Source organism: Phocoena sinus, chromosome 4 (genome assembly GCF_008692025.1).
Source record: "Phocoena sinus isolate mPhoSin1 chromosome 4, mPhoSin1.pri, whole genome shotgun sequence".
NCBI lineage: Eukaryota > Metazoa > Chordata > Mammalia > Artiodactyla > Phocoenidae > Phocoena > Phocoena sinus.
Genome location: NC_045766.1, coordinates 47882945 through 47905617, shown reverse-complemented (window position 1 = coordinate 47905617; position 22673 = coordinate 47882945). Strand labels below are relative to the sequence as shown.

Genomic DNA, 22673 nt, shown 5'->3' with positions numbered 1-22673 from the left:
AAGACCCCCTTCAACTTGTCCATGAGTCAAACAGGGAACAAGAGTTCCTCAGATGGAGAAACTAAACCCCAGACTTTATTTGTCAACAAATGCATCAGGGGGTCAAAATTCAGGTCCCCCAAAGCTGAAAACAGAAAAGAGAGCAATGACCTTAAAACAACTGCTTTTCAACCCAGCGACGAGACACCGAAACCTAATATGATGAGTCTGTTCTAAACATTTATTTTGTTAAATGCTTTAAATAATTTGCTCATTTTACTTTTTTGTTTTGGCCATGCCACACGGCTTGCGGGACCCCAACCAGGGATTGAACCCGGGCTCCCAGCAGCGGAAGCATGGAGTCCTAACCACTGGGCCGCCACGGAATTCCCCTCACTTTCCTTTTAAATTGTCAAAAGTAATATGTTGCAGAAAGGTTTAGAGAAAAATACCCTATTTCCTTTCATTCTAACACAAATGGTCATTTCTTCAAGATTCTTTTCAGCCTTTTATTCATATACATGCATTTATGGTCAACCAACCAGTCAAACACTGAGTATCTGTGCCAATCCCTGTTATTAGAAGGACAGCCATGAAAAAGAGAACATTTGCGTACATAAAGAACCAAAAGCAGATATAATTTCAGTGTGATAAGTCATATGAAGGCAAAGTAGGCTGAGGAGACAGAGAATGATGGGCTGGGGGTGCTATTTTAGATGTGGTTGGAAGGAAGGAGCCTCTGATTTGGTGGTATTTGAGCCGAGATCTGAAAGTCAGCCACGTAGAATGAATGAAGCCAGCTACACAGGTATTTGTGGGAGTAGTTTGCCAGGCAAAGGGATGTGTAAATGCGAAGGCCCAAGATGGGAGAGAGCCTGGAGTGCTTGAGAGCAAGCCAGGAGGTTAGGCATGCTGAAGCAGGATGAGAGATGGAGAGAGGATGAGTAGTAGACCAGTCAGAGAGGTAACTGGGGCCAAACGGACGTACTTTGTACGGTTATAAGAGCTTATAAAGCCCGCTTGATCTGACACGGAGCTGTGATCCTACTGAGACATATTATTATACTGCTCAGTTCTCATATTGTTACGTGGTGTTCATATGCTAATTTTGACAGTGGCATAATATTCCATTACATGCCTATACCATAATTACTTAAGTTCCTTTTCTGCCCTTTAGTGAATATCTTTGGCTTTCCCTCTCCCCTATTTTCTGCTTTACGCTGTTTCAGCTAATTAGCACAAATTCCCAGAACAGAGATTACAAATACAAGGGTTATGAAAATATTGCCAAATCTCTCTCTAGAGTTATGTCATATACAATGCCGTCACTATATTATTAGATTAAATGTATTTTTAAAACACTTTAAACTTTTTATGCAAACATATACAAAAGAAGAGAGAACAGTATGAGTCCCCAAGACCACCTCCCTCTAACAATTACCAATCCACGGCCAATCTTGTTTCATTTAAACTTACCCTCATGTCCGTCAGATTATTTGCACCAAATACCAAAAATATCATTTTACCTGTAAGCAGATTGAATGCATTTTTGGAAGTAGAAAATTAAGAAGTCTACCTTTAAAAGAGGGCAGTCAGAAAGTTGTTGATATTTGTTCTAAAGTATGATTTGGAGCTTCAGGAACATGGTTCATGGATACCCATAACCATGATTAAATTAACCGTGCAAGACCCGTCAGCTAGTTATCCCAGCTGGGCAGCACCATGCATGGCTTCTCCATTTCCATTTCTCCCCAAGTCCAGTGGCCCCTGGAGTCATGTGAATTCCGTCCTCCAAACAACTCTGGGACCTCGTTCCTCTTTTCCGCTGCTGTCCTGGCTTTCATTGTCTCTTGCCTGGACCACTGCCACAGTTTTCTCCCTGGTTTCTCTACTCCTGGTCTGTGGCCAGCCTGTCCTCCACACTGCTACCAGGTGCTCTTTCTAAACCACAGATACTGTGGTGTCTCTCGCCAGTTTAAAATCCTTCACTGAGTCTTTCCTGCCTTGAAGAGAAAGTCTATACTCTCAAGCATGGTCTTCAAGGTGTTTGTGATCAGTTGAATATCTCTTCACAACTTCTGCCTTCCCCCCAATCTTATGTTCATCCTCTTCTCCTGACATTCTGACTGACTCTCTCCTGAACTGACCACATTCCACCGAAGTGGGTACCTGTGCCTAGAAAGACCTTCCCTTGTGGCATCCTCCCTCTGCACCCCTCCCCCATTTATCCCTCCCTCATGTCCACCCACCTGGCTGACTTTCACTCACCCTTTAAGGTGTGATTTATCCACCACGTTCACCTGGAAGCTTCCCAAGACGCACCCACTGGACTTTGGACCCTCTGTGGCTTTCTTGTCTGGCTGCTCCATCAGACAGGTAGCTCCTTGGCAACAGGAACTTGTTACCTTGGTTCCCTATACAGCATCACCCATGTTACAAACATGTAAAAATGTTTTACGAAAGCATCAGGATTCTTGGTTGTAAACAACGGAAACAAGCCCCTACAGGTTTAGCTTGGAAAGGAACCTAAGGAGAAGATACTGCTTGGCTCACAGAATCACCTGGAGAAGCAAGAGCTCGGTTCAGCCGTAAAGCCGCCAGAAAAAGCCCCGAGTCACTCCATGGAGCTGCTTATGTGTGGTCACTTTGCACCCTCCATGGAGTGCCAGCCCTCCCTCCTCAGCCAACCTGTAGCAGCTCTGACTCACCTGTTTTATATATTGAGGTATGACATAAGATACTTTTTGAAGGAAGGGGTTTATAGATTAAAAAAAAAGAAATATATGGTCTGTAAGGAGATGTCCAGGAGCCTCATAAATTGGTACTCATATTTATACTTAGGTGGTTTGATAAAGATTTGTCGTCTTGATTTATTTTGGTTATTGAGGAACTGTGAAACTAACATTCACTCATTCGTTCAGTTATTTGCTCCTTCAACAAATGTTTACAAAGTGCCTCTGATGTAAAAGGCACTGCAGAGTCCCATCTTCCTGGGAGGCCTCAGTAACTTTAAGTCACTATGCTCCTGAGAAATGAACCGGGCAGGAATTATAATTTCCATCTTATAGATGAGTAAACCAAGGCTCAGAGAAGTTAGGTGACTTGCTTACCTGATGGACCCACGAGTTGAGCCAGGTTTTCCAGTGGTGCTGCCTTGGACTTGCCAATCATATAAATATTACAGAGCGCCCAAATAGGCTGTGGTCTGAGAAGAGATTTCTGAATCTGTCAACTGGTTGGTTGATGGACCGCACCCCCCACCAGCCTGCAAATCTTGTAGCTGCTCAGCCTTGAGACCAAAGAAAAAGCCTGGAGACAACAACAGAGACATCAAAGCTCATTGGTTAAGGGGCATCTTACACAAAGGTCCTGGAGCAACACTCCTTCCATGGATGGCCGGCAGCAGACAGGACATGGCAACAACCTCCACTACTTGGTGGAGAAGGAGGCCACCATTTATAGGGGAACTGATGTCACGTGGGCTTATCAGTTACCACGGAAACCAGCAGCAGGGGCAGGGGGCAAGCACGGCAGGCAGTTACTGATTAAGCCCTATAATTAAGGGGATTGGAGAGTCATGTGAGTGAAGCAGGGCCTGGTGGAGCAGGGGATGGACGGAGAGCAAGAGAACAGCCATCTTGAATGGCCTGACCATACGTAGATCATTGGTGGTGACCTCTGAGAAACAATTTATTGGGCTAGGCGAGTGTGGCAACCAGAATGTAAAGGGTTAATTGGTAACTGTGGTGAAGAAGTGGGGTCAGCAAATACAAACCATTCTTTCCAAACATTTGACAGTAAAGGAAATGATTGACAGAACAGTGGCTTGAGGAGAAAACAAAGAAAAAGAAGGTTTGGTGAGGCTGGAACTTGAGCATGATTGTAGGTTGAGCCTATGGAGATAAAAAGCTAAAAAACAAAAGAGAGAGCAATAAGATACAATGCAGAGAAAATTTTTTAAGAACAAAAATTATAAAAAGCACCTGCACATAATGGGCTTTGGAGTCGATTGCTCTGGGTTCAAATTCTGCCTCTGCTGCTTACTACTTAACAGTCTCTCTGAGTCTCAGTTTCCAAATCTATGAAACAGTGTAACTGTGACTCTGCATTAAGTTTACACAAAATGCCCTGTACTCACATCCTCCATCCACAACTCCCCTCACCCAAAATTAGGGTTGCCAGAAAAAATACACACAATATTTGGGACATACTTTTACTAAACAATGATTCCTTGTTTACCTGAAGTTTAAGTTTAATCGGACGTGCTATTTTTATTTTTCCTAAATCTGGCAACCCTACCCAAAACAAAATACCTTGTATCCAATGTACCATAATAAAAATTGAAGGCCAAAATGAAGAGGTAAATGGTAGGTGGATGATGCTGCCTCCTACTGGTAGAATGTGACAACACCAACTATCCCCGCAAAGATGTACAGCCTGTAGGTGGTTTTCTTAAAAATAGCAAGCCACCAAGAAAACAAAACAAAACAAAGCAACGAAACAAAAATAGCAAGCCACCAGACACACTGTGGAGGAGAGGGGGAATTTTTATTATCCTGCTAATATTTTAGTCTAAATTTACTACTGTAATGCCATCATCTTTTCATTTCCACTGGTACTAATATATTTCTTTTTTGCTATGTGGTTGTATACGTTTTGTCAGGGGTAGTAGAATATTACTGCATATTCAGAATTTATGCTTTCCTATTGGATTCCAGTATACTCTTTGCATGTGTTTTAAACTGTGCATTTTCACTTACAAAACCTCTTTAAAGTCACTGTCAATACATGCCTATTCATTTTTCCTTACAAAAGTATGATGTGTTTCACATGTGTCTTAAATGTTGACACATTCAGTAGGTAAAGCCCTGGTACATAGTAGTCACTCAATAAAATCATAGCCTTTTATTTTTATTTATTTAACTTTTAAAAATTGTAGTGATAGGCTTCCCTGGTGGCGCAGTGGTTGAGAATCTGCCTGCTAATGCAGGGGACACGGGTTCGAGCTCTGGTCTGGGAAGATCCCACATGCCGCGGAGCAACTAGGCCCGTGAACCACAACTACTGAGCCTGCGCGTCTGGAGCCTGTGCTCTGCAACAAGAGAGGCCGCGATGGTGAGAGGCCCGCGCACCGCGATGAAGAGTGGCCTCCGCTCGCCACAACTAGAGAAAGCCCTCGCACAGAAACGAAGACCCAACACAGCCCAAAATTAATTAATTAATTATTTAAAAAAAATAAAACCTATTTTTAAAAAAATTGTAGTGATATCATGTAGTGTGGTATTATTATAGTGGAACTTGGTAAGGGTGCCACATAAAAAGTCTGTAATAACGAGGACACATGAGGCTTTCTGAGTGTATTCTCTGGCAGGAGTTGAGAAAACACAAAAGCTCTCTCAGGGACTACTCTCGCCGGATGTGTCAAATGAGGGGTCTAGGAAATGAGCAGCAAGGGTTTCACTCGCTCTCTTTAGCCATCTGAGGCTCATCAGTGGTGACTGCAGTGCTTCCCCTTCCTCACCTGTCTGGTTAGGAGGCCAGTGCCTGGGCATACCCCCAGCACTGCACTCACTAAAGATGTTTGTGCATCCTTCCAGCAGCATTGTCTTAAACGTTGTAATAACACGTTTACCTCTTTTTTTTTGTTTTTTGCGGTACGCGGGCCTCTCACTGTTGTGGCCTCATCCCATTGCGGAGCACAGGCTCCAGACGCACAGGCTCAGCGGCCATGGCTCACGGGCCCAGCCGCTCCGCGGCACGTGGGATCTTCCCGGACCGGGGCACGAACCCGCGTCCCCTGCATCGGCAGGTGGACTCTCAACCACTGTGCCACCAGGGAAGCCCAAGTTTACCTCTTTGTCCAGGAGCAAAGCTCCATCTACATGCAAGAAGCCCAGGTCAGGCCAGGAAAGAAAAGCCACTGAGTTCCTCAGGCTCCTTTGTAGGAAACGGGTCACTGGAGCGGCCAGTGTTGAGCACCGACCGCAGGAACAGAGGTCAGGTTTTGTCCCCTTCTGAGGTGAGGTTTCACAAGGGATCAGTTCAGTGTTGTTGTCCGTTTTCTCACTTGTCTTATGGCGATCATTATGCATCTTTAATACACTCTGTCATTCACAGCAAATTTTTCTTTATTTTTATAATACAACTAAGACTATCACTTCAGAAATGGAATTAAGATCCAGGATGGAGGAAAAAGCCGTTCCTGCCGAAGCTGGGCAAAAACCCTGTCGACAAGTGTCTAGATTTGAACAACTGTAGACTAACAACAGCAGATGTGAGGGAGCCAGGTCTGTATGGAGTTGACCTTGCGCAGAGGCACAGAGGGCCTTCGGGCTGGGATGAGCAGGGAAAGTGCTCGGTCCTCACTTGGTAGTCCTAGGTCTGCAGGGTGGCCCAGACAAGGAAGCGCAGATGCAACGCTATTTTTTTTAAAAAAACAAGTTAATTGATTCTTCCTCAAGCTTCAAAGATTTGAGCCGAGTTTAAGAGGGAGGTTTGTTTGTTTTTTCTGAGCAATTTTACTTCTCTACTGATTACCTCTAGCTCCCTGAAACACACCTGTTCCTGCATAGGATGTAAACTCATCCATAAAACTGAGCCCTGCTGGGAATTTAAAGGGGCATCTCGTTGTTATCTGTGGAATGAAAACTATCACTACCAGCAATTATTGCTCACACCGTTTTACAAAAAAGTGCAACTACTGTTTGTGACCCTCTAGCAGGAGTTTGGTTGTGAAGAACCATCTTCCCAACACCACTGTCACCACCTTTTTAAAAAACTCTTTTTTCAGATACCTTAAATCAAGTCTTGAATCAAATTAGGTGTGTCTACCAACAGAGGTATCAAAAGAACTGTGTTTTGAGTGAGGGGTCCTTGAGTATTTTAATTAAAATCTATGCCATTAGGGCTTCCCTGGTGGCGCAGTGGTTGAGAGTCCGCCTGCCAATGCAGGGCACATGGGTTCGTGCCCCGGTCCGGGAAGATCCCACGTGCCGTGGAGCAGCTGGACCCGTGAGCCATGGCCACTGAGCCCACATACCGCAAAAAAAAAAAAAAAATCTATGCCATTATATTTGAGACAGATCTCTTACGAGGGGGCTCTAACCATGCCTGTTGATTCTCAAATGCCTATGTACATGTCAGAATCTCTTGCAGAACTTGTGGAAATGCAGGCACTTGAGTCCAACCCAAACCCATCGAATTGAAATCTTTGAGCGTGGTCCCCAGAAATCCTGTTTTTTTCCTTCTTAATGTGTTCAATAGGCTTTCATACTTTATAAAGTTAGGATCATGGTGAACAAGATGAAGTTGCTAAAGTGCTTTGAATGCTAGTAGAAAGAAAACATACTTTTTGCCCCCTAAGCATGTTTTTAGAATTTCTTCAGAATTGTGGAAGGTCAGGAATTGCTATGCCTGTAACTCTAGAAGCTCACCATGCAGCATCTGACTGCTGCCATTATTTTAACATTCAAGACAGATGTTTAAAAGCAAGCGAGCAAAGACACTTTCGCCCCCTGACTTTGGCATTTCCACTCTTAAGTCTTGTTGCTGCAGGAGATAAAGATGACCTTTGAGAATCTTGTTCACAGAGGGTAGCTTCAATTTTCATGAGCAATGGAGGAGACTCAGAGAAGGTTCTGGTCAGGGTTTGTTCGTCTAAACCTGCACATGTTGGCCCATGTAGGTATAACAGGAACTTTATAAGGTGGTGACACCCAGGTGATCAAGATAAGAAGGAAAAGGTAACGGGCACCCTCAGTCTCAGCGGTCCTGCCAACGGAGTATTCCCCAGACCTTCAGCCTGAGGGTCCAATAGGACAACAGGGTGACGGGTGTCAGGGGGTTTTGCGAAATAAAAGGACCCGTATACACATTACAGTGACAGTGGTAGTAACAGTCCTAGCAGTAGAGTTACAATTTCCACTACAATAAAGGAGTTCTTATGAAATCTTATGGAAACACCACTGCATTTTCAGAGTGCAGTTATTTGGCAGAAATAGAAAACATCCCAAGAAATAGGTAAAGTAAATGTCGCAACGTCTCCAGTTGTGTGGCTGAGAGATCCCTGCTTTGTGGAAAGTCAGCAAGTCCACCCTCCTTCTATCCGCTTACCAGAGGAACAGGCAGTGGATCCTATTTACTACAAATCACAAATTACACATGCAAATCTGTTTTTTCTTGTGTTCACTTCTACTTGCTTTGCTGCCTTCTCTTCCAGACTTGGAAGAACTGGATATTTCCTGGAATGATTTCATAGGCAGAACCCTCCATTTACTCATGCAGCAAATGCATCTTGTCAGCAAGTTAAAAATCCTGAGGCTGGGTAGATGCAGACTTACTGCTGATGATGTTCGAGCACTGGGTATGATGAATGCTTCCCTTAAGAGATGGCTCCCCTGGAAGAATCTTTGCAACCCAAACCCTCAGGGGCGAATTATCTGGGTCACCACCCCCTCGAGTGCCCATGGACGAGGATGAGAGCGCTGCCTGTACATGACGTGATGCTGTGTTGAGCACTTGTATACCTTCTAAGGAGCTGTGTAACCTGCACCTAGCATCGTGCCAAGCCCTGGGATAGAGAAGGGAACAGGCTGACCAAGCCTCTGTTCTCATGGAGTTTAAGTGGAGATAGTAACTGTAAAATTTGCCCACTTTGGGTCTGTTACCTCATCTGTAAATTAGAGGAGTTGGGATAGATAATAATTAAGTTCCTTTCCAATTCCGAAATAGTATTTCTCTCTTCTATTTTCCCATTCCCATTTTTTAAAAAATGATCAAAACAAGATTTTTCAATTAAAAGCAATGATTTAAATAGGACTAGAACCTCAACTAAGTTAGTTTATAGTATATCAAACACTGGATAACATAGAACATAAGATAAAATTTGTCATGCTACTAACCCAGCTGCTTTGCTGGGTTATGAATGCTGGGTTATCTAGAATGCTTGCTGGTTTTAGATGCAATTAATACTTTTTCTGTCTTCTTTTTGTCTGAAGTTTCTTACTTCGACCATGTATTTTGATCATTTACATCTCTGCAAAGATTTCTGTAAAAGCAACAAAATTTATGCCAATGTCTTCTCTCTAATCCTTCCCTAGAAAATAGGGGCCAGCTGATGTTTCCTGGTTCACCCTTCCTATACCTAAGGAAAAACGTTATACATCTCAGAGCTGGCCAGATCCTTTCAAATCCTAGTCCCACTTCTAATTCTCTTTGTGACCGTGGACAAAATACTTAACTTTCTGAGCCTCAGTTTTATTATCTCTGAAAAGGGGTGATATCCACCTCAAAAAAAATTATTGTGAGCATTAGATAATTTCTGTAAAGTACCTACTATGTGCTTGACACGTAGTAGGCACTCAATAATTCTTTCTTTCTCTATTCCCTCATCCAAAATTACCTTTCTGTGGTTTTTCATGATCGATTTAGCCCCACTGGTTAGCAGCTGGTTATTGTGTACCAGGGTCTCAAATTTAACATACTGTTACTCAGGCATGCAAAGAAGTATAGATTATTTTCTATGACTAATCTAATCTTTTTCATGATCCACCATCCTTAAGAAACCAGGAAGTGGAATTTCTGCCCTGGGACCCACTCTAAACTCATCTGGTCCAGGAGAGAGTCTGCACCCTTGTCACTAATGTTTTGTGTCCTTTCCCCTCTCCCCGAGATTTTATCCTCTCTGGAAGGACTTCTGCATCCTCTCCACCAGGAGGGGCTATCTTATCATCCATACTCTGCTTAGCCTTAATGGCAGATGGAGTATAAGGAGAATGAACGGTTTACTGATAAGAAAATATAAATCAGGAGGCATTTCAACATTATTACACCTGTTACAATTGCTTAGTGCAAGATTGCAAATGCCTAGGCCCTCCAGTACCATATGCACTGCAGACAGTCATGTACTCTTTCTCCCTGATCCTGGGGGATGCCTCAGGGCGATACATATCCACGCCCTTTTGACTGGCCATGGCTTACAAAATGACACCTGGCTTATGATATTATAACTCCTGGAGAACTTGCATTTTAACCTGGGGCTCCTGGACTCCAAAAACCTTAAACCATGGAATAAATAACCAGTGGCAGAAGTTCCAGCCCAGGAGTGGATGGTGGAAGAGAGGCTTCTGGACACAGTGGACCTTCCAACACTCTTAACTGGTGCTAAAATTGACTCCAGACATTGAGAAAGCACATTTGTCATGTGTGTGGCTCACCATTCTGTTCTGCCCGCAAAGCAGTGAAAATTATTCCTAAGGGCTGATCTCCCCACACTTCCCCTGTTCTCTCCCAGCCTCCACTCTGTAGCCCTCAGATGTTTCCTGTGTGAAATGGTATCAGAAATGTCAAGTTTCACCCCCCTCACTGCATCCTCCTCCACCCCAAGGTTGCATCACTGTTATGAGCTGCTAGTGCCTGATGCCCTCTTACTGGTTCCTCTCTGCAGTGGTTGGATCAGTTGTATGTGATATTCTTGATGTCAAAGTGAGCCTTTCCTCTGTGGTGGCCAGTGCCCTGCTTTGCTTCTTACCAATCTTCCTCTGGCCGAAATATAACCAGTGGTTATGCTGGGGAATAGTATTATGGGTGATTTAAATCTTCTTCATGTTTTACTTTCTAAGTCTTTCACACTTTTACCTCTGGCCGAGCTTCTCAGCAATGCTGATCCCCGGAGAAGGTGGATGAGAGAAAGTAGATGGATTGGTAGAAATATTTACTACCATAAAAACAATTTGGTAAAACCACCCCTACTAACAGGTGGATTTTTTTTTTTTTTTTTTTTTTTACACAATGTTTGCTTACGAGCATGGCTTCAGAACTCTGGAGGGACTCGACTTGCTGTGCCTGTACCTGTGAAGCTCACCGTGCTGGGAGTGGGCAAGAACTGGGTCCTTTTCTCCTCCCTGTTCCCTGGCATCTAACCAGTAGCTGGCCCGGCTTCAATACTCCGTAAACAATGGCTGTATTGATTTTGAAACGAATTCCCTGCTTTGCGGATTAGCGATCAACCTGATCTTTGGGCCATTTTGTAACAGGAGAAGCACTTAAAGAGCTGCCTGAACTTGAGTTGAATTTGTCCTGGAACAGTAAAGTGGGAGGAAACTTGCCTCTGATCCTCCGGACATTCTGAGAAGGGAGCAAGAGACAAATGCCTGAGCTTGTGGACTACGCCCTCACGTCAGAAGATGGAGCGTTTGTGGGTAAGTGGAATTTGGAAGAGTCCTTCCCAGGAAAACATGTGAAGGCACCCATGATTGGATAGCTTGGAAATCAACGTTGGCTATGTTTTCTCTCACCCTGAATTGAAAGAGCGGTTCACTATATCCCAGGTCACATGAAGATGTACCTCCCTCCTGCCTGCCCCACCTTTCACACCCTGCATCTTTACTGAGTTGTCTTTTGGATTTCCTTCCTTCCAGGTCAGTTGCTACTTAGGCTGCAAAACCTTGAAGTACTTGATCTTTCTATTAACAGAAACATCGGTGGCAGTCTCAACAGTATTGCTCAGGGATTAAAAAGTACCTTAAATCTGAAAGTCTTGAAGTTACATTCACGTGGATTATCACAAAAGAGTGTCAAACTAGTGGGTGAGTTAGGAATGGCTAAAGTTTCTCTATAACTTTGTATTATATGGAATTTTTAAGCTGTTAGGAAATACAACAAAACATAAACAGTAGTTATGTTGGGGAATAAGATTACGGGTGATTTAAATCTTCTTCATGTTTTATTGATTTTCTAAGTCTTTTACAGTGAGCATGTACTTTCATGATTACAAAAATCATCTTTTAAAATGGCTGACTCTGAAAAGGCCAGGATATTTTAGGTCTGAGAGAGACACTGTGCAAAATAAGTGTGCTACTAAAGCTGTCCATTTTTCTCTTACTTTTGAAAATGCCAGCATTATTTTATGCTTCGTAGTAGGAAGGAATTGGTACTGATAAAAAGAACAGCTTCAGTGACATCTGTAGTTAAAATTTACTCTGCTATAGAGTATCCACATTAAAGAATAGGAAATGAAATGTGTATTTATCCCTTCAACTTCTAGAGCCTGTAAAATCCTTCTCCCTGGCAGTTTGAATAAGTCTAGAATGCTATGACAGCACCAGTGCTCAAGGATAGCAGGGGAAGATTCATTAGCTGAAAGATTTTGATCAAAACCATTGACGATCAATGCAGATCACAGGGAGTGTGTATTTGAAGCCATTGTCAGGTCCGAAGGGGTAGATGGTACAAAGTGGACAGTTATCCCACTGTCTGGGCTTTTGTCAACATAGTGTACGTATTGTCTCAGTCTCCCTTCTCCACACCTGCCCCCTCTCCTGCTGACCGCCTTGTAATATGTCAGAATGGGGTTCTGACCTTCTTTGTAGATGCTGCTTTTAGATACTTGTGTGAGCTGAGGACACTAGACCTTTCCTGCAACAAGGAGATGAGTGGAGGGTTTGAAGACTCCCCGGGGCTGGCCATGCTCGAGCATCTGGAGGGGCTGGATCTTCGCCAGTGCTCGCTGATGGCCGACGACACGGTGTGGCTGAGTAGGTACTGCAGAGCCGAGGGAGGACTCTTGGAGCCTTGCCATGTGTTTGCAAACCTGGCAAATTTGAGACGTGCTGTTTATGAAGTTACCGGAAGGACCACATCATAAAAGTTTTGTGAATGCCCCAATATAGCATTTGGCAAATATTAAGTGCCCAGTAATTGTTAGTGAATCTAAACTCCTCCTATACACATCTGTAAAGGATAGATGTGGCACTTGAGGGAGAAAATTTTTGAATTTATGTGGCTGTTTTGAAACGGATCTGTTACTGTTACAAAGTGTATTACAAATAGGGATGTAGAAGGAAAGCCAAAACGAAGGGTGTTGAGTCTTCCTCGCTAATCAAGTGAAGCCAAGGCACTTAGATACAAATGAAGTTACAGAAAGTCAGTGGGACGGTGCATAACGGGTGTATGTTACAACTTTACAAAGGGATACAAAGCAAAATCAGCAAAGGGAAACACGCATGGGGCAGAGTCCAGAGGAAACCAGGCCCAAGCTTGCAAGATTCCTTTCCCAGCAGAGTAATAAGGATGCACTCCGTTTCTGCAGCACGTTGTAATGTCATGGTCTGAAATGTTTCCTGGGAAGGCTCGCCTGAACCTTCCAGTCCAGGGTTTTTAGTGGGGCTTGGTCATGGTCATGCAGGCACCCTCTACGAAGCACATACCAAAATGCCAGACTCACAGAAGGAAAGCTAGTGTTCAGCATAAATCATCTTATTTGTACACAGACACTGTAGGCACAACGAACCACCCTTATAAGTTAGGGAATGGTGACGACACTTCCAAATTCCAAGTTCCCAGATGTCAGCCAAGGGCCAACCTGGCCAGCAGGACTTTGTAGGGATAGTGGTCTCGGGCCTGCTAGGTTAACTCTGTTTTGTCCACATGCGCAAGACTAATGTGGTTGGATTCTGGTGCTTCCTGAGTAACAGTGAAAACAGAGCCCTTCTCTCTGGCCTTCCCTCAAGGGTTATGTCTGTTGACACTCCCTTAAAAGTGAATTGTCCTATGGACCCAACAGGGCTATTATTAATGAAATAAAGGCATTCTATTAATAAAAAACAACAAGTAGTTATTTATTAATATCTGTTAATAAAAATAAGTACATATAATTTATCCCAAATTCTAAGAACTCTCTACTTAAGGTATTCTTGCTCTCCTTTTCATCCCAAGTATTCTGTTTGACCCACAGGGTCTTGGTCCTTGCCATGCACTGCTCCCAGCCCTCCCTCAGCACTGCTCATCTCATTGGCCACGTGTCTGGATGGGGAAAAGTAGCAGGATATGTACGTCTCTTAACCTGAGGTCCACGGCTCCTCCCTTAAGAGAGTCAGTCTATAGTTATGCCTGGGCAGGGGGCTGTGAACTCCCTAAAACTGATTCCAATTCTTTTGTTGGTAGGGAATGTATGGTACATTTTTCTGGCTCCAAAGCACCTGGGATCAGACATCTGAAAGCAAATCCTGGCTCTGGCTCTCATGACCTGTGGTACTTAACAACTCTGTGCTTCAGTTTCCTTGTCTGTAAATGGAATAATAGGATCACATCTCATAGGGTTGTAAGAATTAAACGGGTTATTACATGTGAAGTTCTTGGAAATGTGCCTAGCTCATACTAAATGCTCAATAAATGTCAGTTGTGAATATTATTATGGGGAGACAGTCTATAAATTTTACTTAAAAAGTAAATTTTGGGACTTCCCTGGCAGTCCAGTGGTTAAGACTCCACACTTCCACTGCAGGGGTGCAGGTTCCATCCCTGGTCAGGGAACTGAGATCCCACATACCACACGGTGTGGAAAAAAAAAAAAAAAGTAAATTTTATTGTAAAAGCCAGCGGTTGCCTGGAGAACCTCTGGTAAAATCCAGATTCCTTCCTGTGATCTAACAGGCCCCCTGGCGGCTCTCCCCCTTGCTCCCTGAACCCAGCCTCAGTTGGCTTCTTTCTGTTCCTTCATATCACCGAGCTCTCTCCTGCATTTGACCTTCCTGTCCTCTAGAATTCCCTACCACCCAGTCTTTCCTGGGGAGCTCTGATTGCAGGTCTCAGTGTAAATGTCCCCTTTTAAGACAGCCTCTCTCTGAATTAGAAGTCCCTGTATCTTCCTTATAGCCTTTATCAGTATTTATAATTATGTATTTACTTGTGTGGTTTTTTAATGTTGATACTTCTCCCAGATTGTTACCCTCTTGAGGGCAGGAATTGTGTTTATTCTTCACTGCATCCTTCAAAGCACGTTTTCGGTATTAAGTAAGTCAGTAAGTAGATAGACAGGTTAGTAGATAGATAGACAGACAGACAGACAGATAAATTTCTCAAAGGGGGCTATAATCCCCAAAATGGCTAGGTAAACACACACACACACACACACACACACACACACACACACACACACACACATGCCCCACATTCCACTGCTCAGACTAATGTTGTTAGGAAAATTCCACAAAAAATAAATTTGGGGACAACATGAGATTTCATAAATATACTTCTTAGATGGAAAAGGTTGAATATTTTTAAATAAAATTTTGTTTTTAACTTTGTGTCTTCTGCCATCAGAAGGCACAACTCTTTTCAATTATAGCTACACAATCAATGGATCATAATCAAGTAGATATTACACAAAATTACATCATCTGACATAAATCTTTAGACAGTCCCTGACTTACAGCAGTTTGACTTCACACTTTTCGACTTTAAGGTGGTGTAAAAGAAACACACCAGTAGAAACCATACTTAGAATTTTGAATTTTGATCTTCTCCCAGCCTAGTAATATATACGTGGTGCAATACTCATGCCATCACGAGGGTAAACTTAACAATCACTCTGTACCCAGACAACCACTCTGTTTTTCACTTTCAGTATGGTATTCAATACATTACATGAGATATTCAACATTTTAGTATAAAATAGGCTTTGTGTTAGATGGCTTTGCCCAACCATGGGCTAATATAAATGTTCCGAGCATGTTTAAGTAGGCTAGGCAAAGTTATGATGATCAGAAGGTTAGGTGTATTACATTCATTTTTTACTTAAGATATTTCCAACTTATCGGGACGTAACCCCACTATAAGTCGAGGGAGACCTGTTTAATTCAATTTGAATTAAGAAGTAAATCAACAATAAAAAAAAGAAGTAAATCAAGTAAATACATATTTCTCTGCATCACTTTGAGAAAATAAAGTTCAATTTCTTATTGATAGGTCTCTGTACCATAGGAGTGGGAGGGTGCTCTTGTTAGATATTATAAAAAGAATATATATCTACTCTTCAAATGGATATTATATTTTAGAAAGAAGGAAGAATAGTTTAAAATGTAATTGGTGGCTATACCTCGTGGATAAGTTGCTCTGGTTAATTTTTTTTTTTTTTTTTTTTTTTTTTTGCGGTACGCGGGCCTCTCACTGTTGTGGCCTCTCCCATTGCAGAGCACAGGCTCCGGACGCGCAGGCTCAACGGCCACAGCTCACGGGCCCAGCTGCTCCGCGGCACGCGGGATCTTCCCGGACCGGGGCACGAACCCGTGTCCCCTGCATTGGCAGGCGGACTCTCAACCACTGCGCCACCAGGGAAGCCCTCTGGTTAATTTTAATGTTAGGGGAAACCGAGAACTAAGCAGAAAATCTTTGAATTTCCTTTAAAAATCTTTCCAATATACACTATTTCCCTTCTTTGTCTCTGTTAACTGCAGTTAAGTAAACACAAATACATTTTGGTGTTTCAGAGTTCTAGGGAGGTTTGGCCTTGTCTCTGAATTTCAACAGCAACCAGGACATGTAAAACCAGGACACACTCTAGAAATCGTGACTAACTGTGAAAACTGTTTGTCTCTTTCTCCCTCTTAAATGTGAAGTGAAGGAAAGAAATCCCAGTCAATAGTGAATTCCATTTAATCAAGTTTTTTTAATTTGTATTTATTTATTGGCTGCGTTGGGTCTTCATTGCTGCATGTGGGCTTTCTCTAGTTGCAGTGAGCTGGGGCTACTCTTAGTTGCGGTACGCGGGCTTCTCATCGCGGTGGTTTCTCTTGTTGCGGAGCATGGGCTCTAGTCGCCCAGGCTTCAGTAGTTGTGGCACGGGGGCTCAGTAGTTGTGGTTCGCGGGCTTTGGAGCACAGGCTCAGTAGTTGTGGCGCACGGGCTTAGTTGCTCTGCGGCATGTGGGATCTTCCTTGACCAGGCCTTGAACCCATGTCCCCTGCATTGGCAGACAGATTCTTAAGAACTGCGCCACCAGGGAAGTCCCCATTTAATCAAGTTTTACTTTTCTAAAGTTTCCAACATTTCTCCCCAATAAAAATAGACAATATAAATTGAGGCCATGAATTTCAGGCAGGAGAAACGGTCTCTACAACTGTCTTAACCTCACTGATAGAAATATGTTGCCCTAGCCTAGGTTCCTCAAATTCAAGGCTTATGGCCTCGAAGGAAACCTAAATTATTGCTATTCTTATCACTGTCAATTTCAGCTGAAGCCTCCGTTCACCTCCCTGCTCTGGAAATAGTCAACCTTTCTTGGAATAAGTGTGTTGGCAGCAACCTAAAGCTGCTCCTGGAAACGCTAAAGCTTTCAACGTCCCTTCAGGTGCTGAGGCTAAGCAGCTGTTCCCTGGTGACAGAGGACGTGGCTCTTCTGGGTTTTACCTACTGGTTCCATCCAAAGCAGTCCTGGCACTCAGAGCCCAGCGTGCCTGCTCTGGCAGTCCAGGATAAGGGAGGTGGAGAAGGCAGCGAGGCCTGGAGCTAAGCCCTCTGTGCATCTTTGGTTCGAACCCTGGTTGGGGAACTAAAATCCCACAAGCCATAAGGTGCGGCCAAACATTTAAAAACAAAGAAGAAGAAGAAAAAAAAGAAGATAGACATAGATATGGTGGTGGAAGAAGGAGGATTACCTGGTGTAGAATAGAAAGTTGGAACACTGGATGTGCATGGGTGAGGCTCCTTGTCCTTGAGAGGTGTGGGCATGTGTGGATTTTGTTTACGCCTGTACCCACCTTGGCTCAGCTGGGTGCAGTTTTCTGTGTTCACCTACTGTTTCCTGTGGATAAATTATGCATAAGCAAACAAGAAATTTGTGTTATGTTCACACTGTTCTCTGATATTTCAATCTAGTTGGAACAAATATGTGTTTTCAAAGCAAGAGTTATGGCCAAACACTGTAATTAGAAGATGTGGACAAATCATTGTGATTTTATTTTGCATTTCCCTAATGACGGTGAGCATATTTTTATGTGTTTATGTGTTTATCTGTGTTTATCTGTGAACTGCATATATGCCTTGGTGAAGTGTCTGTTCTAATCTTTTGCCTAATTTAAAACACTGGATAGTTTGGTTTCTTCTTAATGAGAGTTCTTTAGATTTTCTGGATACAAGTCTTTTATCAGATCTATAGCTTGCAAATATTTTCTCTCAGTCTGTAACTTGTCTTCTCAACCCCTTAACAGTATCTTTTGCACAGCACGACTTTCAGTGTTTTTTGTTTTTTTTTAAAAAATATTTATTTATTTGGCTGTGCCGGGTTTTAGTTGCAGCATGTGGGACCTTTGTTGCAGCGTGAGGGAGCTTTTAGTGTGGCATGCGGGATCTAGTTCCCTGACCAGGGATCAAACCTGGCCCGCTGCATTGGGAGTGCGGAGTCTTAACCACTGGACCACCAGGGAAGTCCCAAGACTTTCAGTTTTGATAAAGATCTATTTATCTATTTGCTAATTTGATGGATAGAGCTCTCTGTGTTGCATCTTACAACTTTTTGCAAAACCCAAGTTCTCAGGGATTTTTCCTAGATCTTCTTCTAAAAGGTTTACATTTATATTTTACATTTTGACTTATTATCCATTTTGAGTATTCTTATACAAGGCATGAGATATGGGCTGAAAATATTTTTGCACACGACAGCTCAATTATTCAAGCACCATTAATTGAAAAGACTCATTGAATTGCCTTTGCATTTTTGTCAGAAATCAATTGGACAGTTTGTGAGGGTCTATTTTTGGTCTGTTCTGTTCCATTGGTCTATGCATCTATTCTTTAACTGATACCATACTGTCTTGATTACTAAAGCTTTATAGTAAGCCTTGAAATCAGGTAGCATGGGCATTCTGACTTTGTTTTTCTTTTTCAAAATCATTTTGGTTATTCTAGTTTCTTGACATTTCTATATAAATTTTAGCATCAGCTAGTCAATATCTACAAAATATCCCTCTGGAATTTTGATTGGGATTGCATTGAATCTATAGGTAAATTCAGGGAGAAATGGCATTTAACTATATTGAGCACTCCTATCCATGAACACAGTATATCTCTCTTTTTATTTAGGTCCTCTTTGATTTATTGTATTGGTGTTTTGTAGTTTCTACCATGCAGATCCTGCATATGCTTTGTTAAATTTATATCTAAGTATTTAATTTTTTGGTGCTATTATAAACGGTACTGGTTTCTAAATTTTGATTCCCAATTGGTCATTGCTAGTATGTAGAAATACAATTGATTTTCATATATTGACATTTTATACTGAGACCTTGCTAAACTCATCTATTAGTTCTATGAGATTTTTGGTAGATGCTGTAGGATTTTCTACGTAGGCAATCATGTCATCTATAATTAGAGTCAGCTTTATTTCATCCCGTCCAGTCTCTATACCTTTTATTTTTTTTTTTCTTGGTTATTTAACTGGCTAGGATTTTCAGTAGATGTTGAATGAGGTGAGAGCAGACATCCCTGCCTTGTTCTCGATATTAGGGAGAAAGCACTCAGTCTTTCCCATTAAGTATAATGTTAGCTATAGGTTTTTGTTTGTGTTTTGTAGATGTGCCCTTTATCAGGTAAAGGGCACATCCTAAAGATCACATCCTCAGATATCCTAATCTGGCTAGATTTCTTATAATGAATTGAAGATATTTTGTTGAGGATGTTTGTGGCTATGTTCACGAGAGATAATTGCCTACTAGTTTTTCTGTAATATCTTTGTCTGGCTTTGGTATCAGGGTAATAATGACCTCAGAAAATGAGTTGGCAAGTGTTCCTGCCTCTTCTATTTCCTGGAAAGATTTTGTAGACTTGGTATTATTTTTTCATTAACTTGAAACTTCATAGAATTGACCACTGAACCTGTCTAAACTTGGAGTTTTCTTTGTGAGAAGTTTAAAATTACAAATTCAGTTTAAAAAATAGATATAGCACCATTCAGGTTATCTTTTTCTTCTTGAGTTTTGGTACTTTGTGTCTTCCAAGGAATTGGCCCATTTTACTTAGGTCAAATTTATGGAAATAAAGTTGTTTTCTTATAATCCTGTTAATGTCTCCTAATCATTTTGACTACTTCTTCTGTGACCTCCTTCCTCTTCAACCACCTGCTGGAGAAAATTCTCTGCTTTTAAAGGGCTCCTGTGAGTAGGTTAACCTCGCTCAGGTCTGCGTTTCTTAAACTCAGGTGTGCCATGTAATATAACCCAATCATGGGAACCCATCATATACACAGTCCTAGGAATTAGGGTGGAAATCTTGGGGTCACCTTAGCATTCTGATTACCACAAGAGGTTTATCAATATTACCAATCTTCTCAAAGAATAAGCCTTTGGTTTGGTTTGTTTTCCTGACCTGGACACCATTAAACATATTTAAATTATTTCATTTAAAGTTATTAAAATTTGCTTCTTCAATTTTTTATTTTTTTGGTCTGCATCATATTTTATTAATCATAGTTCCAGCCATTATATATTGTTTCTTAATTTTTACTACCAGGTTTTCTTCCTCAGGTCAAATTTATACTTTTACATTTTGTCAAGGGTATTTTTTGTTCTTTCAATTTTTAGTCAATGATAAGTATTGCTGTGTGTGGCTTTAAGCATTGCCACTTAACTGTTTTGATTATTTCTAATAGAAACTTTAAGAATTTGTTAATCCCTAGTAGTTTGTGTTTTATTCTTTTGTAAATAACAGCATTGGTTTTTTTTATATAGTAAGCTACAAAAATAGTATTTTCATGACCTATGATACTATTACCCAGATTTTTAAAAATATAATGCATATAAAATACTAAAATATAATAAATAGAGTACTCACATCATTGGAAAATTCAGATAGTATAGGAAAGGTAAAACAATGTCTGAGATTTGCTTTAAAATACTAAAAAACAAACAAACAAAAATTAGGGGAAGGGGACTGGATGAGCCAAGATCAGTGTAATGAAAATAGCGTTGAAGCTGATTGATGGGAACATGGGAGTTCTCACTCCTATTCCATCTACTTTTTATATGTTTGAAAATGTCTTTAATAGAAAATTTTCTAAAGGGAAAAAGCATGCACATTATCTTTAACACTTAGCTAGGTCTTGAGAACACGGTGAGTAATGTTCTGAGACAGAAAGATAGGCAGGGACACGATCAACATGAACACCTAGGGACCAAATGCAGCTGTTGAGTGTCCTGACTGGGATGATGAAAATGATGGGGATGGAGCATCCCACTTGGTGTGGAAGCCGTGATGTGTGAGGAATGATTGAAGGACCAGGGCATGTTTAAGCCTATAGGGGGGACATTTGAGAGGACCTGACTGTTGTCCAACACTGCATGGTTGGCACGAGGAAGGAGCTGAGGCTCCCAGCAGGCTGAGGTGGGCAGTGGGGAAAGTCAGATAGGGCCTAGAGGCATGGCTTCCTCCTGCGGAGAGTTGCTTCCCTCTGTTGGGGCAACCTGAAGAGGGACTTCAGGCCCTCTGTTGGGCTGGTCCCCAGTAGAGAAGCTGTGAGAGGGATTTCTCTCTGATCATCGATCAGGTTGAATGAGGAGCCCTCCAAGGTCCCTTCCAACTCTGAGATTCTACACATCTCATCTCTGTAATCCATTCCTGGTTTTGGCTGAAAAGGGACGCCTGTCCTGTCTGCTTTGGCTATCTCTCCTAGCTCCTTTTCTTAGCTTCATCATTAACTGTTATTTATTGAGAGCCATTATGGGTAGTCCTGTGATATGTGCTATTCAAAGGAAAACTCGATCCATGTATTAAAGTCTCTAATTGACCCACGAATTAGAAATTATCCAAGCAGATTTTGCCCACGGAAAGTGCTCAATTAAATAACTGTTGAATGAAGAATGAATAAGCAGTGAATAATTAAACGGCATTAAACAGCAAGAAAACTATTCAGAAATGGTCCTGAGTTAAAGCCAGTGAGCCATCACTCTTCCTCTTTAATTAGAGAAAGTCTGCAGTAAGAGTTGGGACTCCAGCGGAGCAGAGAGCAGGAACTCGACAAAAAAGACACTCTTTGGAATGGGATTTGGAAAGAGAAAGAAAAATCCATTTTCAAGCTGTACATGAAATGCAGAGAGGAAATTTGTTACTAGAGTAATTTCAGATGCCCTGAATAAAACTGCTAGCTAATAACATTTCATTACTAAGTATCAGTCTTGTCATTACGAATCCTGGAGCTACTGTGTTGTGTTATTGGAAGTGGGAAATGGTCACACTAGAAAGTATCCTTGGCTTTTAGCAGTTAGAGTGATTTTGTTTTTCAGCATCGGTAATCCAGACAGGTCACCTGGCCAGGCTGCGGAAGCTGGACCTGAGCTATAATGACAGCATCTGTGATGCAGAATGGACCATCTTCTGCCAAAACCTGTGGCTCCTCAAAGAGTTAACCGAGCTGGATATTAGCCTTCAGCCATCAGCTTTTCAGGAGCGTGGACAATGGTTTAGACACTTGTTATGTGCCGTGACCAAACTTCCTGAGATCACCGAGATAAGAATGAAGAGGTGGGTCCTCCCAGCCTCACAAGAGGAAGAACTAGAAGGCTTTGACCAAGATCACAAAAGCAGCATTCACTTTGACCATGGTGGGTTTCAGGAAGCTGACTTCTCAAGGCTCAACTAAGCTACACACCATCCTAAGGGGGAGGAAAAGAACAAGAGTGAATCCCGGTGAAATCAAGGAGTACCAGCTTCTGGGCTGTTTGGTGGGATTTACGGTACAAGAGCTTTGTAAATATATATTGTCTATAATAATCTAATGTGAGCATGTCTTTGTCCTCTATTTTGTAAAACAAGAATGACACTTTTCAATGGATTTTCATTTGTTTTGATATATAGTTAGTTCACTTGCTGTTTAGAAGCCCTGACAAAAATGCTTAGATTCTGGTACTGCATCTCCTTTTGTCTTGCCC

At 42.0% G+C, this 22673-nt stretch overlaps 1 protein-coding gene across 1 annotated transcript; it reads left to right on the top strand.

Moving 5' to 3' along the window:
• The first annotated feature begins 21 nt into the window (after positions 1-21).
• On the top strand, positions 22-22384 carry LRRC31 (leucine rich repeat containing 31). The gene is given in 8 exon segments (XM_032629390.1): positions 22-205; positions 6162-6262; positions 8170-8341; positions 11013-11177; positions 11397-11564; positions 12348-12512; positions 16989-17156; positions 22029-22384. Coding segments are annotated over 8 exon segments (1479 nt in total).
• Positions 22385-22673: the final 289 nt, after the last annotated feature.